Source organism: Hylaeus volcanicus, chromosome 3 (assembly GCF_026283585.1).
Source record: "Hylaeus volcanicus isolate JK05 chromosome 3, UHH_iyHylVolc1.0_haploid, whole genome shotgun sequence".
Lineage (NCBI taxonomy): Eukaryota > Metazoa > Arthropoda > Insecta > Hymenoptera > Colletidae > Hylaeus > Hylaeus volcanicus.
Window position 1 is genome coordinate 9129687 of NC_071978.1, and position 17294 is coordinate 9146980.

General features: G+C 36.9%; 1 protein-coding gene across 4 annotated transcripts in view; it reads left to right on the plus strand.

Annotated features, from left to right (window-relative positions):
• LOC128873956 (autophagy-related protein 16-1) overlaps positions 1-16396 on the plus strand; it is a 651400-nt gene extending 635004 nt beyond the window's left edge. For all 4 annotated transcript variants that reach the window (XM_054118047.1, XM_054118045.1, XM_054118046.1 and 1 more), the window contains one exon: positions 12190-16396. In XM_054118047.1, coding sequence (XP_053974022.1) covers positions 12190-12283 — 94 coding nt within the window. In that variant the 3' untranslated portion in view covers positions 12284-16396. The remainder of the gene's footprint in view (positions 1-12189) is intronic.
• The last annotated feature ends 898 nt before the right edge of the window (positions 16397-17294 follow it).

Below are 17294 nucleotides of genomic sequence, written 5' to 3' on the forward strand. Positions count from 1 at the left end.
ACCTGTTGCTACAATTGCGACAAACAATTACGCATTTAGTACTGTAATCATATTCTTGGGTTAACATATCAATATAAGCAGAAGAAGAAGACAATTAGCAGTGCAGTGATTTTTATCCTTGTCCGTGCTATGGAATTTTTGTATCCAAAGTTATTTTCCGAAACTCTACTACAAAAGTCTCTTTTAATTATTTATTTAATAATTGAATACAAAAGTTCTTAGACTCAAGATTAAAACACCCCGCGTCAGTGCAAATAATTCTTTTCTGAAGAAAACTTAACCTTAAGTGATTTCAAAGATGATAATGGATTATAACCATAAGAAGACCTTGGAACTTGGGGTATATAGCTTATCAGCATTCGATTTAACTTCTCAAGGAATGAATTATTTTATTCCGAATAAATAAAAATTCATATTGTGATATTTACCAAGACCTCCATTAATCCTTTGGCAACTATAAATATTTATTCTGTTAATTTCATGTTACGTAACCCAAGGTTGGAAATTCTAGAATGGAAATTTCGGTTTAGATTATCTGTTAGCAAATTGTATAGGAAGGGGACAGAATCAATGGCGGCAGTGGAGTGCTGTTGCAGATTACCCGCCCTATATGCAGGGTATGGGTCGCAGTAAATAGATAAGGAAGACACAAGGAAGTCCATCCGTGGTCCAGTTCGCATCCATATGATTTACCTCATCCTGTACGCGAAGTAACGGTTACTAGAATTTGGTCAAAATCAACTGGTCGCGCGAAAGCACTCCTAGGATACCTTCGCCATATTGTTCAAATGCCCCATTGCTCTAGCTCTTGTGTCTTCTAAGCTCATAGACACGCTCTCTCTGTTCCTGATGTAGTGACGCAAACTGGCGTGGGTTAAAGGTAGATATAGCGACTGGCGTGATTCACAGTTGGGGAAATGGTCTTGAACAGACAATTGAGTTTGATACGACTGCAGGTTTAGCTTGCCAAGAGTTGCAAGGCTACGCTTACCAAAGCATCCAGATAGTCTGGTAGATGCACTGTTTAAATTTTTCGTCAGCATTCTTCGCTCGGCCCCTCTGCATACCTTTATCTGAGTTTGGACTCTCTTCGTACAGCGTGTCTTGGTTAAAAAGAAATCTGAAACGTGGAATAAAATTTATTCGTACGGTGCTTCATTTTTGGGACAATTGTTCTTGAAACTGGAGACATACAATTTATTGAGCAATAATTCTAGAGAACCTTATACATGTATGTATAAATAAACATGATCGGAATAAAATCGTGAAAATTGCCTCCAAAACTAGTAAAAAAAGAGTAAATTTAGTTTAACATTTTAAAGTATGCATTATTTATGTGAAATAAATAAAAATTTATATCTATCAGCCTTTTGGCAATACTAACATGTAATTTTATTGTGAAATTTAATTATAAATATTTATTTACGACGTTTTTAAGTAATTCCACGTTACAATACGTGAAAGTATCTAAGAATTACATCTACATGTATGTACCAGTATTCTTGAAGAGATCAAGAAATCTGGACGTGTCTCTTACATGTGTACATAATGCATGGTAGTAATAACTTATATCCAGCGATAATATTTTCCTTTCATTCGCTCTATATACTTTGCATATGAACGCGATAGAGATGTATATGTGTAGATCCGTAAAGTTGAAACTCGTCAGTCAAGCACGTGCTTAGGTCCGAGTGATTCAGATAGCAGTAAGATGACAGAGACTATAAAAGTTTAAGTAAATATATTTCGGTTAAAAAATAATAGATTCAATGAAATTCAATGCTTACATTAATAAAATGAAGTAATCTGAAAATTGACATGTATCAATTTTAACATAAGAATTTATTTCTCCAGGTGGAGGATATCTAAATACCCAACATATAAATCTAGGAAGATAAAGTAATAATAGAAACGTGAAAATATATCCTCGTATACTTAATCTCATGTCAGTGCCACGTATTCCTCACGAAAATGAAGCACCTATTACGTATCTAATAAGATAAACCGCAATTTAAGTCAAAATTAAGGATGTAACAGCGGGACTAATTACACTACATAGCTTTTCCCACGAATCCACGAACCGTGTCACCATAGACGCGTCAGCGTGTTCTCACACAATGAATGATTACATTTTGCGGTTGGGTTACGTTAAAATCTTCGTTCTGGCGCTCCGGCGAATTTATCGCGTTAAGGTATCGCCTACGTCGTCTGTGTCAACAGGTGCGTTGCTCATCTTTTCCCACTGACACATTGCAAAATAGCTGCTAAGCGCGATAAAAGATGCATCGCCAAATAGCAAATTGATCAGCTGCTGTCCGTGAACCCATCCCCCGCTATGCCTATAAAACACTGTTCCGATAATGCCGCGACGCCGTAAATCTCTTATTTTTCAATCTTCCGATTTAATATGCGTCTTGTCTATTGCGCGTAAATCATCCCGTGGTTAATAATTAGCGTCCGCGTATGTGTTTCGCGTTGACCGACGGTAATAACTCACATTTTCCATAATATGAAAATCGAAAATATTTATGAGTGCAGACAGACGACGGAGGGGGGGAGATGCCCGATGTTATCAACAGCGAGTGATTACACGCTTGTTACACCGTTTACGTAAATTGAGGTCCGCGCTAGGATGCCCATCAAATGTTACAGAAATAACAACAAGGTAATCGTTCGTTTATCGTTAAAATGTTGGCGAAGCAATGCCTATAAATTAGTTAATGTTTAGCGAATATAAGAAAAAATTACAAAGGACTGTGAAAAAACGCTTGGAAGATTATGTTCTATGACTTCGGTCAGCGATTCTTGATTTGTGCTTCGTATCGTGTAGATTACTCTGCATATGCGTTCCTTCGGGATCTGAGACAGGAAGTGATCATACTTAAGATACTTATCTGAAGAATCTCGATACGGGAGATATAGTGGTACTATTCGAAGAAACATGTATACTTAACATTTTTCACGAATTGTGCAACTATCAAACTAAAAAGAATGTACAGTTAGAGGCACTAAGAAGTGGTTGGTCGGCTACCATGACGATCGTCTTTCTTTGGGAGTAAAGGAAGATTTTATTTGGATTTTTATTCCTAAAAATAGGCACGGAGCATTAAAGTTTTTAACTCCATTAGGTTTCATTTTCGTAGCTTTGCGGGTAATGCGTATTATTATTTTCAATAATACGCGTTTCTACATGCTTTCCTAAAAAAAAACTTGGACATCATTATAACGAGACCAATGTACGGGGATAATATTCGATTTTCTACGTGGTTCAATTTTTAATATCAAAGTGAAGACAACGCTTTTAATTAAACGAAGTTTCACTTCCTTCTTTAAAAACAAATGCATGGGTAATTATGTGTAACGACTCTACTTTTCTCCTTGTTTATTTCATTTCATTCATTCATAAGCAAATATCGGATATACTGAAATAATCAGTGACAGTGTAAACTTTTTGCTCTTCCATACCAACAAGCAATAGCCGCAAAAATATTCTTTATTTTGTAATAAATTGAAGCAAAATTTTACTTAACAGTTTCACAATTATTAGAATATTATTCTTAGAATAGAAATACAAATAAACTAGTAACGTAAGGTGGGTAAATTATGATGTTTATGCAACATTATACCTTTCATCCGTGACAGTGCTGTCATAATGAAAAATGAATACTTTAATTACCCCCCGTATAAGCGGATAAACAAGGTGCACTTACGCGACATAATAGCCGTCGCTACTTTCGCCGGCGCTTTCCTTTCCCCGAGTGATCTTCCTCCGACAATATCCTTTTTGTTAGAATCCTTATGCTTCGCATAATCCATCGCCCCGAGGTGAAATTCCAAATCCACTTGCGGCCCTCCTCGTGGGTTTCGCTCAGCGCTTCCTTCTTCGCTTCCCTCTAACCATTTGCTACTGATCTTGACAAAGTATCGTTCTAGATTGGCGTTTATGCGTTCATTCTGTCACTTATGGAAACGTTCAACCCAAATGCTTTCGATGAATAACTTCATATAAATGTAAATACTCGTGGTGCACGTAAAAAACCCTAACTTTTATCGATAGAATATTTATGATTGTTTTGAGTAAGTTTCGAGTCCCTTTGTGTATAGAACTGTCAGAAGAAATTTTGAAATTTTAAAGAAGTTAGGAAAAAATTCTTAAGAATCCGAATGAATTTGGTAATGTAGTCATTTATAATTTTTTTTATATTCTATTTATTCTGTATGGAAAGATTTCTAACAAGGGTCCCACAAAATTATAATCGCACCCTGAAATAGAAGTTGCTGGCTCGTTTTCCTACCCTACCCGCGACCAAATCTCTTTGTCGTTTCACTCTGGCGTCTTCTTCTCGTGAAATCTCGGAGCATTCACACCAGGCGATAGTAAAAAACACGAATGACTCGGCGAAATGCAATGCAACGAAAGGAAAAGAGAGACAAAGGGGGTTGGCCATGGGTTAGGAAAAGTAACGGCTGGGAAATACCGTTCGAAAAAGCTTATTTCCACTGGCTCCTTCGGCAAGAACGGATAGACCTCCTTTATCACGCTCGCAATATACACCACGTAGGTGGTTGTTCGCAAAGGTATCCCCGGATACGAAGCGGGACGCTTTGAAAAATATGGTCGTTGTCATGGTCGGTAGCGATGCCTGCGGCAGCGACAGCGGTCGCCTTGTCTCGACGGGCGGTCGTCGCGACGCACGTTTCTGGCGAACGCTTTTTCTCTCCCCTGTTGTTGTTCCGTCCTATATAAACCCGGCTTTTTGTCAGAAACAAACTTTACGTACTCGCAGGCATGTCGGTCAATCGTCTATGCACAGGCCTTTGCCGTTGCCTTTTTCACCCCTCATTTATCGCTTGAATTGTTTGCTTTGTGCTTTCGATTGGAGATTGGTAAACATTTATCCTTATTTCTGGTAGCTCTGCTCTTCCAATTATCCGTAGTTTACCCGCGCGCCCGGCGTACACCTCTTGGGGACTTTTTGCCTAGAGTTGTATTCATTAGTCCCTTCCGATTTCTCGTTCAATCTGTTCCGTTTTATTTATCTCCCCGCTAAGGGTAAATATGTGTGAAACGTGCGCACACAGCCTGATAGGATATTGTGTGTACATCAGGCGTATTATTGTCCCGATGAAACTCTTTTTCTCGATCCTGGCTGATTTTTATCGCCGTTCTGATTGACTGTAATTGTGACAATTCTGCGACCGATCGCGAGCACGCGGAAAGCAAATTCTGTTTGTGCTCGCGCTCGCAAAATGATAGTCGCACGCGATTTCCTTTGTTGGAAATGACGTTTTAATTGAATGAACAATCACTTATTCGCGGACCTATAACAGACTCTAAATTTTTGATATGTTATATGGAATTATTTGTATTTTTAGTTTTCATTATATATTCGTGTGCACGTGGAGAAAATGCAAAAGGATATTGTAAAAGGCTATATGAAATTATATATATTTTTTGGGAGAATATATGAAATAATTTATATTAATATTTTTCGAGAGTATATAAAATTATACATATTTATATTTTAAGAGCATACATGAAATTATAAACTCCGTTTAATTCCTCAGCACGTGGTTAAAATGCACAAGTGAAATATAAACAAAGTATAATAAAATCTCCTAACTGGAGGTTGTTGATACACGCAACACGTAAAATTGTAATTCACTCAAGGATAGCTAATTAACGAACCGCTTTCCTTCGTTCTCCACGCTGGATTTTTCACTTTTTAAGCTATTAATTTGCACATTTGTGGCAAAGTGATTATTTCGTGGAATTACATTCTCTCTGCGCTTCAGACGGGTTTCATAGCAACGAATGCTACAAAATGCATGACGATGCATTTTTAAAACAATAGGTACTCGTTTCCTGCTTCATTATCCCCTTCGCTTCTGTTGACGCTTTCATTGGCAATGAACTTTCACCTCGGTTCATTATTTCTCACTTCCGCCTTCTTTTTCTATAATTAATCATGGATCGCGCGGTTCTATATTTGTCTGCTAGTTTAATATAGTTACCATTCACTTCGATACTATTCATCTAGGACTAACATACGGAGAATTCATTAAGTAACCTTATCCCAAACGCTAAGAAGTTCCAACTTGAATGTATCTAAGTAATTCCTATTTGCAATTTTCTAAGGTTTCGATGCTATTCAATACGTAAGATGCATGAATAGAATAGATAAAGTTATTTATTTGAAAATGGTCTCAAAAATATAAATTAGTATTCCATTGAATTAAAATTCGACAAAGTTGAATTTACTTGTGACTTTATTGAAATTGAGTGGCATTCAAGCGATTTGACAAACGACTTCTCAACGACTCCCAGGAGCATTTGAAGGCGTGCAGGACAAGTGTCGCGTAAACTTTTTAATCATATTTTTACGAATCTAATTTTTCTTCAGTACATCGTTCTCGCCTGTTGTACTCGACCTTTATAGTATTCCGAAATATACAGCGGCTTTACGCTCCCGTTTCCAAGCGCACGATCTCAACGCAGTTTTACTCGAGACGCGAAAGGTATGTCATTTCAGCGCGTTTGTCCTCGCATAGAAACACCCTTTTACGATTCCACGGAACTCTGTGAATCACCCTTGGGAATTCAGGTTTTATAGACCCTTTGCTACACAAGCGAAGCCTCCTGGACCAGAAAATTACGCGCCACTGTGTACCGTTTCCACATTCAAATGGAATCTTTAGTGAAAGCGATTTGACCGTTGCAAATGTTCGTAATTCGTATACCGGGTGACTCAGTGGCCGTTCCCACTTTCTCAACCTTAATACAATTGCCAGGCCGCGGATGGTTAGGCAAGTTCATATTTTTACAGATTCAAATACAGAATTGATATTTAGATGTAAATGAATTTCGAAACAGTGTAGATGTTTTACCTAGATGTTAACCTAGAAATCCGTGAGGTCACTCAGGATCCCATAAATGTTTGTCGATCAAAAAAAGGAGCTTCAGTTCATGGTTTTGATGGCCGCAGACAAAGGTACCTCGAAAAACTCCCACACTGGGTGGTAGGGTACTTAGGGTACTCTCAACTGGTAAAGCGATATGCTTGAAGACGCAAGACGTCAAATGTGTTTTTCGTCACAGGCTACAAGGACTTACAGGATCGCGGCTCCTAGCGTCCTTGATGCGCCCAGCAGGGAACGTCGGTACACTTAACGTAATGGTGTCCAAAAAGTACATGTACGAGTTGGAATAAAGTAAGGCTACCAGAGTAAAAAAAACCTGCTTTCAAGAAACCGTGTTGCAAGGTTTAACACCGTTCTTCCTTTTCACGGGTTGTTTGAAGTTTATCGTAAGAGATGATTCTAGTCTCTGCAGGCTTGCTTCCTGTTTGTTATAACATTTTCAATTGTAATTTCTGTCCTCCGCGATGAATAATTGTGTAACATATTAAACGAGAAATACGAAGCCAGCGTTATCATACGTTTCTTCGATTCAGACATAAGAAATTAAATGTAATTTATTTGTTAACTTGGAGTTATCTTAATGGTGTCCTGAGTTTGTGTGATTAATTTAATAAGTCAATTCTAGGTCACCTAAGTTTTATAATATCACATAAACACAGAAAACGACAGACAGGAGCTGAACACATTGCCATATACAGGTGTCAGAAAGTAAGCTACTTAGGCTCGTAATGTCTCACCATCCATTATTCGCCTGTTTAATAATACTGATTCGAGAAAATACGAGCAAAAAGGAGAGTGTTGTTAAACTTACCCAACCACTAGATCCTTCCATTAGTCTCCTGCCTGCTACCACTAAAACTCGTTACTGTTTTTCCCCTGTCGAAAGATATCAAAATGACGATATTTAAACCCTTTTTAAGAATGTTTCCACAAAGTCATATCAGGTAACAATGCCACCCAGTTTCTCTCTATTATTAGGTGCGGAAATTTATTCAAAGATAAACTTACCATTTATTTAAAAAGACAAACTTTCTTTCTAAAAACCAAATTTCAAAGCAATCTGTGTTATTCATTACTAGGAAGGTTCATACTTTAAATATTAAAGTATCTATTAGTATAATTAATTTGTACATTTGTAATCTGTTAGAAGAACAAGAATGAGGAAAACTTCGATACAAAGTAACGAGTAAATATTTTTACTTAAATTGCGATAACAAACGACTGAATGTAAAGTTTCAAAATTAATTTCTGCACCTAATAAATTTGCCGGTAAACGAGTAGAAATCATCGGACACTCTTAGAGACAAAACACCCTAGAAGCCACGAGTGTTCTTAGTACAGCTCAAAAAGTTTAATAAGATTCCCGAGGGACTCGTGAAGTGAATGGTGAGAATCAAGGGTGAGCGACGAGACCTGTAGCCTAGCTACCTGGTGTTACGTGATATCATTCAGAAAAAATTATGGCAGGAAAAGGGACTGAGCCAGCATTTCCGATTAATTAACTTCTTGCCCTCCACCTGTCGTTTTCTTGTTCCCTGGGCATCGCGACCCGCGTCAAGCAAACCTGATCGTACAAGTCGAGCCATTAAATTAACCTTTTCTCAGATTCTCGCGTTCCAACGGGGAGGACACGAACACGAACGCGATATTAATATTATCGAGCCGCGGTAATTAAGAACGCCGTTCCTTTGTAGCATTATGTTTCACACTGTCGCGGCCAAACAGAGCCACGACAACTCTCAAACACGTGTTGGCTGCTCATCACGAAGTAGACGCGATAGAAACGAGAAAACGGTATGACCGACCGCAAAGGATGCCGTGGCCAATTCAAATCAACCACATCGGACACACTTGCGTGTCGTCTCAGAACGCGAATCCTCGACGAGCGAGCGTGTATAATGCGCGCAGAGGTTATAGCGAAGTCGTAAATTAAGCGAGACGGCTAGGTGGGGGACAACGTAAGTGGACAGAGGACTAACAAAAAGTAGAGGAACAATGAAATAGGCGGGCGTATGTTTCCCCTTTCTTTCTTTTACGTAAAGTGGCATCAGCTACCGTGTTCACCGGCTGAGACAACGGTTTCAAAATTCGTACCACCTCGAGTACGTCTCGAGGAGGAGCACCGTGTCGCTTTCCAACCGACTGCCACCGTAGTTTGCCCACCGATACACACCGCGTAATCATAGGAAGCCCGTGGTCTTCTGCGACAGTTAAGCGGTGGTCACGGCGATTTGACTGGCCAATTAGGATCTGAAAACACAATCTCTGTCCACAATTTACCCCAAGTTCCCGTAGCTCGGGGCTAAATCCTTCTTTCTCGTTGATCCTCTTTCTGTTTGTTCCTAGGTCACTCCGTGTAACGAGATTGAACGAGATTTTTCAGGTTGCTTTAATGGCGATTGGCTGGGCTTTTAGGGCATCGCGATCTTCGTCATTTTACTGCAATTGTTTTAAACTAAGGTTTGCGTTAAATTTCCACGCAGATTGACGTAGGAAAGAGAATGTGAGAGAGTGAATCTTTACAAAATATTGAGGGAATGAAACTTGACAAATTAATCGAGCACTTTGCTTCTGTTTATCTGTCCAATAATATCAATAACTTTGAATGATCTTGAACTGTAGGCCATTTTACTCGATCTTCAAGCCTCTATTAGGAGGTAAATTAAAAGATATTATTATCTAATTTAAAACAAAATTAATAGCCTTGAAATGTTCATGAATCTTCTACCTGGAACTCTAAAACTGACACCGCAGCTTGTTGCCTATAAAATTAAATAACTTCCGTCCTACATATTTTTGTTTTTCTAAACATAAAAATAAACTAGTTATTCGAGTGATCCGTCTTAAATGCTCCATCCAAAGCGATTTACGAATTCCAGGGAGACCTCGCTGTCTTTGGAATCTCTTTCTAACTCTCAGTGAAGATTGGCTTATCGTAAACTCGGGTTCGAGTATGTGTTCGCCTTAAACATTTTTTTTTTTTCTAAACATAAATATAAACTAGTTATTCGAGTGATCCGTTTTAAATACTCCACCTAAAGCGATTTGCGAATTCCAGGGAGAATTCGCTGTCTTCGGAATCTCTTCCTAACTCTCAGTGACGATTGACTTATCGTAAACTCGGGTTCGTGTATGTGTGTAAGGGAACCCTAGTGGATCCCAGGAAACTTGAGCCGGATTCCCTGAATTACGGTGACCATGTATCGCTTCTGCATAGGCTACCTGGATGCCTCGTGCAGCAAGGTGGACAGGGAGATTTCAATATTCGATAAACCGCGCCAACCACGTCATTTTACAACTTAATAGGTTTCTCAAATCCTCTAACCTTGGGTCTGCGGGAAAATCCTGGTTGGAGAACTTAGACGACCCGTAAAAGATTTTTTAGAAACGATTAGTTGACAGTTATAGCGATTCTTAGACGTACAAATTTTAAACATTTTCGAAAAAGAGTTTATATCTCCATAGAATTACAGATTTGTATAATTTTTTTTTTTTTTTTTTAATGAGTATGAAAAATTTATTTCAATCCCTTCGATTCGTGCCCTAATTTTGTCTATAAATATTGTACAAGATAGAGTTGTTAATTAATTTTATATTAGAATGTAGTAATTTTTAAACCGATTATCGATAAATAACCCTAAAACGTAACCATTAATTATTTCCTAAACATAATTTGCTCCTGGAAGCTTTGTTGGCGTCATCGATAATAATGAAAATATGCATTGTGCTTTGATCATATACATGACATATAATATTATCTGTGCTGAATGATTTTAATGAATTTAAAACATTCCAATGAGTATGAATCATTATTATGTTTGGCGTATATTTCAATATTATGAGAATATTAGCAACCTTTGATTTTCGATCTCCTTTTTATGTTAGTAATATTATGTTAATTTATTTACATATGAGATGTAGTAACTATTGACTTCGGCTTATCCATAACTGTTCCCAATTAGTCATAGGCTCGAATAATTGCTAATCTCTGCATGCAATCAGCGCTTCAAACGTTTCATGAAATAGGATGTTTATTTTCCTAAATTACACACTACAATAATATTATTAATATGATTACTTCATTGATTGAACGAGTGATACCACATTATTCAAGCATTCAGTGACAGTAAATTTAAATTTTACCAACAGCAATATGTATAATATTGCAGATAAAGGTAACCTTTCGTACATTTACAACATTTTTTAATATTAGTACCAAACATTCAATGCGTAGCATTAATAATTAAAAATGATTAAATGAATAATGTTACAATTATTACGATACTTTGCAATTACAACAATAATTTAATGGTTGAATAAGTACTACTACATATTTAAGACAACGCCCAACGACGACATAAAAAAAATTGTTGTAATTCTTCGTGGTAAAATTAGTCGAATATTTAGAATAAACATTTTTGCGTACGAGGCTTTGTTTTGTACAATATTAATATTAAAATATACACACATCGAGTACGCGCACCGTTTAAAACGGTCTGGCTAGTATGTCTGTCTAGTACTGGGTAATTCTACTTGCGGCGATGTTTGTTGATAGTTTAATCTGTTTTTCATTAATTTCACTGTATTCTAAATAGCTAGAAGTTAGAATGAGATAAAATAGACAATACAATATCACAGTTTATGCCTCCAAACATGGGCACAAGTAGAATCAGGCAGTAGTGGACAGACACCCTCGATGAAGTCTTATTCTACTTCACGCACGCACTTGCACTTACCTATCCGCCTTAAAAAATGCAAATTAAAATACAGATACAATTTTATGAAACTGAAAGATATATTTAACAATGGCTAGAATATAACAAATATCCAGGAACGTTTTTTGAAGGCTATTTTATTAAGGAAAAACGATAGCTGCGACAATTTTAGTAAAAATCAAAATTTCAATAAATCATTCTCGCATTTAATAAAATTTCGCTTTGAATTAAAATATGTACTTAAAATCTTGATACAAAATTCTTGGATTTTGATACGCCAACTGCTTGTGTCCTAAATAATCCAACACCTCAGAAACCTAAAGAAACAATGTACATCTCGCGGTTTGTACGGTCATTACAAATCGTGTCAAAAATTCGTAGCAAGCGAAGGTACGCAATGATTCATGCCAACGACCTCACACTCCTCCTCATTATCGACCGTACTCCCCAAGCGTTCGAATACTTTTCACGAGTCGATTTACAGGACGCTCTATTCGACATCAATAACGCTGAATCGGGCAAACCAATTAATTTGTCACACTGTTTCTTACAGGGCCGTGGTGACAGCGGTTTCTTGGCACTCGTACGACAGCTACCTTGCGTCAGTGGACAGGGCAAAAACTGTGACAGTCTGGGGCGACTGTTGATAGGATGTTTGATAGAACGAATAATCCCGAAACAGACGATTGTTTCACGCACGAAGGTCAACACGTTCTATCGCGACGAAGTGAACATTTACAGGACTGAAAAATACAGATGCGAGTTTACGCGCCACGGTGGTATCGCAAAGGACACACCGGTGCAGGATAATGAAAATCAGTGGACGGTCGGGGCGCGCAGGATGCAAAAAGATACACCAATTTCGAGACCGCGCGAACCAAAACTAACCGCGACGACGAAACTCGATCGCGGTGGAGACTGTTTGTACATAAACAAAAAAAAAACAACTTGCACTGATTGTTGCTCCAAGGTTGTAAGGATTTTCATTTTACTTTCTTTCTTTCTTTCTTTCTAGGGCGAATGCATACTTGCGCGCCACGACCGCATCTCACCACGAGAAATTGAAGAAATTACCATAGTTACTCTTTTGAGATTCACTAGATACGCTCCTTCTACTTTGTAAGAGACTGTTTTCGCGCTCCAGTCGTCTGTACTGGTAGACTCGAATGGCAGGTTGCGAGTAAAATATAAAACACGTTGTTTAGTTCGATCACTTCACAGAATTTAATAAAAGTATTTTTATCGAGGTGACCTTTTCTCGTATTTTTATCAAGCCGTTATGAATATTGCGTGGAATATCTCACAGGAAAGATACTGTTCACTGTTGAGTTTATTGTGAAAGTGGTTTTTAAGAAAAATAAGGATAAGGTGATTTCTTATTAATAATTGTTATATGCTCCTGTTAGATACTGAATAGTTTACAAGACATGTAATGTTAAAAGCTTTGAACTTTGAGTTGTAAGGAATGTATCGTCGACGCACGAGAAGAGTGTGTTTGACTCCATCCTCTGTTATCTATATATTAGAGGACTCACAGACGCATAAGCGGTGCCATTGTGGAGACTGTCACTCTTTTCATGCATTCACTTTATATTTCTATTTGTGCTACAATCGTTGAGAGATTTGAATTTTTAACTGAAGTAAGTATGAAATTACCGAGGAACATTTCATACAAATTTCTAAGTGCACACAATGCCGATCAAAGTTCACGTTATTTTACATATAAACTATTTAGACTGTGAATTATACAAAATCTTCTTGTCTTTATTAGTTATAATCGCCACTTTTATAGACACATGCGGAGATCAGCTTGATAAAAACACTTTTATAATCGAATACAAAGTGACGACTAATTTTCTACTTATGAAGAAAATAATTGCTTTTCTATGGCTTGACTTATATTAATTACAAATCTCAGGTCGCACGTAATGTTTCTCATACGTTAGATACAATCAGGGTCGAATTCAAACTTCGTGAGCATTTGAGGCTACAGGGATCGCGAGTCCCGAAATAATATTTTCAAAATGAATGAACAGAAAAGCATAAATCTAAATAAAGACCAGAATTTGCTTCATAACGGATATATTGAGGGCATCGTGATTAAAGAATATATGGACAATTTTTATGCTCAGTGTATTTTGCTAATATAATATTAATTAGTATTAATATAGGATAGTTTTTACAGAGTTACAATCGTTATTTCATCAAGTGGTGTTTAAAAGAGAAGACAATATTATAAAAATGAATTCTCTGCTATACTTCTTTAATCTATGAAACGTTCCCTTTATTCCCTAGGACTCCAAGACTGTGTAAATACGTTCTTTTGCCACAATGTCTTCGATATAGTTTATTAACATTTCTGTTCCATTCAAACCATCCTTAAAAAATATCATTAACATTTAATTTCAAATATGGTTTAAAAAGTTTGAATTATTTCTGAGTAAAATCGTATGAGAGAAAAGAATACGAATTTTAGGATTATGATTATTTTATAATACAATATTCCAGTATGAATTTGTACATTAAAGAAACTATTTTAGCGAAATTTCAGCAAAGTCCTCAGGCATTGCAAATAAATCGTTGCAATTTGTCTTTATTCGTCCTATACTATCCAGATAAATTTTGTTTTATCTGGGTTTGACCTGTAATCCCTGAAGTCCATGGATTAATTCGATCCTGGGTACAAGTAAGTATAAAAATTCTGATATAAGCCTAAGCCATAGAGCATGTTCGTTAATCGTTGAGGCAACCGTGAAATCGAGTCTACTCCTTCGTCGTAAGTCTAATATATAGAATGGCAGCGGATGTACTCGTTAAACGAAAGATTCTAACATTTATAACGTGTAAACTCCATTGTACAAGGTTTAGCTGATCAACGATATCGAGTAACGTGTTACATTGTACCGAGCATCGTTTTTATTCCGATGGAAATAAACGTTTTGGGTATTTTATGCGAGCCATTTTAGGTCGGACAATTTTTGAGTGTTCATCGAACTGCCTGTGCTTATTAATAACTGGAGAGAATGCAATTCGTACAAAATCACGGCCCGCTGGGACAAATTGAATTTTAGATATGGAAAGTGGATAAAACTTTGACAAAGTAGGCTGGTGCGGCAGTTATTTCACTATCGGTACCAATTCGATATATAAAACAACGTTTACGATCACTTTTAAAAATTAAGAGTAAATGGAAACAATATTCGACGGCATTGGGTCATTATTACTTCATGGAGGACTAAAATAAAATGAATCTTGAAACTTAAAATTGAAAAATTAATAAAAGAAATTTATTTTTACATTTAATCTGATTTCATCGAGACACTAAAACAGGTCCAGGACAATAATTCAGGAGTAATGCACGTGCCTGCCATCTAACCGAGTAACTATTTTATCTACTTTATTTATAATTAATTTCGAATGCTCCTTGGACTGAGAAATCGTCCATCAGCTCATTGTAACATACTTTATAACTTTTTAAAGAGAAGCGCTATCGTTCTGCTAATGCTTCCGTATCCATCAGGGAATGAAATTAATAGCAAGTTGCACATCGTCAAATATTTATCGCATCGCTCGCACACTTTGTCCATTTTTTTTTCTATTAATAATTTACCAGAAACGTTTAGCCACAAAGTAATACCTTTAACGTTGCTAATCTTCCGTGAATTTTCGTACGAATTATATTCTCGGGATCGCCAATAAATCCTGCGAATACGAAAACACGTGCGTTGCGTTTCATGGTTATCGTTCAAACATTGAATACTCTTTCGAACGTACCTTTTACATATTCTTCGTGCTTGGTCAATTTGCGCACCAAAACGTGAAAATCGTTCGTCGTCGTACAGCACAACAATTACGAGCGTGTGCTTTGTAATAATTACAGAGCTGAGATCGAAGGGCTCTAAGCGTAATTAAGAGAACAAATTTCGTGGCAAACGACTGCCGGCAAAACGCGAAATGCCAATTTGTATAGCTTCTCATATTTTTGATACGTATTTTTGTTAATTCGGGTAGACTGCACGCACATACGACGCTGGTATGTACATCATAATCCTGGTAAGAACTTTACATTACGCGTTTTCAATTTAATTCCATCGATTCGTGTCCCTACAGGCAGAGTTTTGGTTCTTTTAGAGTCCTTTGTTCTTGATTTGACGTAAGCTATGTCGACGCTGCGATAGAAGTATACGCGAAAGACAAGTTACGAGTTACGTATGATAACGATGTATGTGAATGAAATCACTGCAGCTAATATTTAGTTTATCGTACAGGAAGGATCGCATCATTATCGATAACATTGTTTTTAGCGAATAAGTTTTCCGTAGGCTATAAGGTTATGATTGAGCTCGAGACAAGATCAAATTCGATATGATTTTTATCATTTTTTATGATCAAACATTTTCTACTTCTTTTTTTTCTTTGATTAATTTTCTTTAATAACACACTCTTTGGATTGCCATTTGTTCTGTATATTCGCCTAATACGACGTTCTCATGTTTTTGTTAGAGCCAATGGGTATTAGTTGTACCCTTTTTACTTTTTATGTAATTCAATACCGAGTCAGCTTTTAAAGGCAAACTGTTTGCGTCCACCTTCTTACGTAATTTTTGTTCTCATTGTACACGCGATGTAATCATAAACCTACGTTTATATTCTACTCACACTCTATGTTAATGTTCAACAGGAACGTTGTATACACTGTTCGCACATGTAAGTATATATATACATATATATTAAATCTTTCCTTCTTATATTTTTTAAAATGGAGTACATTTTTTAATTAATCCCACATCACTGGTCCCATTCCATACGATAAACCTGTTTCTGTATATTTTACAAATTAACGTTGCAGGAAAGACTCACTATATAGTGCTAAGTATTTATATACATTATTAAAAAGAACGCCAAGTTTCTCCAAGAAAAAGAATTTCCCTGTTTTCCATAATTTTCTCGTTCTTGATTCAAACTACATTAATTTTGGTGGTAATATTTTTCTGAAATACTCCAAACGTGTTTCTGGTATTTATGTAGTCTCTCTCTTGGTTTCGTCATTCTTATCGAAAGAAAATGGTTTCTTTGTCGCGACCGACTGTCAAATCTCCGCGAAACAAACTGTTATTTGAAGACTTTTCTGGGCAAGTAGCAAATATCTAAGAACGTTGGAACCGTTTCCTTTAAAAGTTCCAAATACAGATTCTCTATTCCGAGGGAACCTTTATTTGCCACGAAACGAAAGGCTCTTGCTCGCCAAAGAGACAAACCGCGCTATACTTTATCCTTTGTTCCTCTTTTCTCTGCTTTTCAAAATAAACAATCAACGTTCTGAATAAGCCCTCGTCTGCAATCGATGTTCTCCCCTCGTATTTTCTAACTGTCGTTCTTTGCAAATTACGAAACTGTGTAGGTATAGCTTGGAGTCTGTCTGGATAAGTAACGCGTTATGCGGTTGTAAGTATTGTTCAATAACGTAAAATTAGGAATCCATAGAAAATTTATTAATCTGTTTATAATCTGTTTCCTTAGAAAATTTATTAATTTGTTTTCTGTTAATTAGTTCTGGGGACGTTTAATTAATAAGATACTTTAGTCACAACTCTAAGGGTAGTTTCTATGAGTACACACCGATGATGTTCACTATGTGCACCAGAGATTGAAGATTAA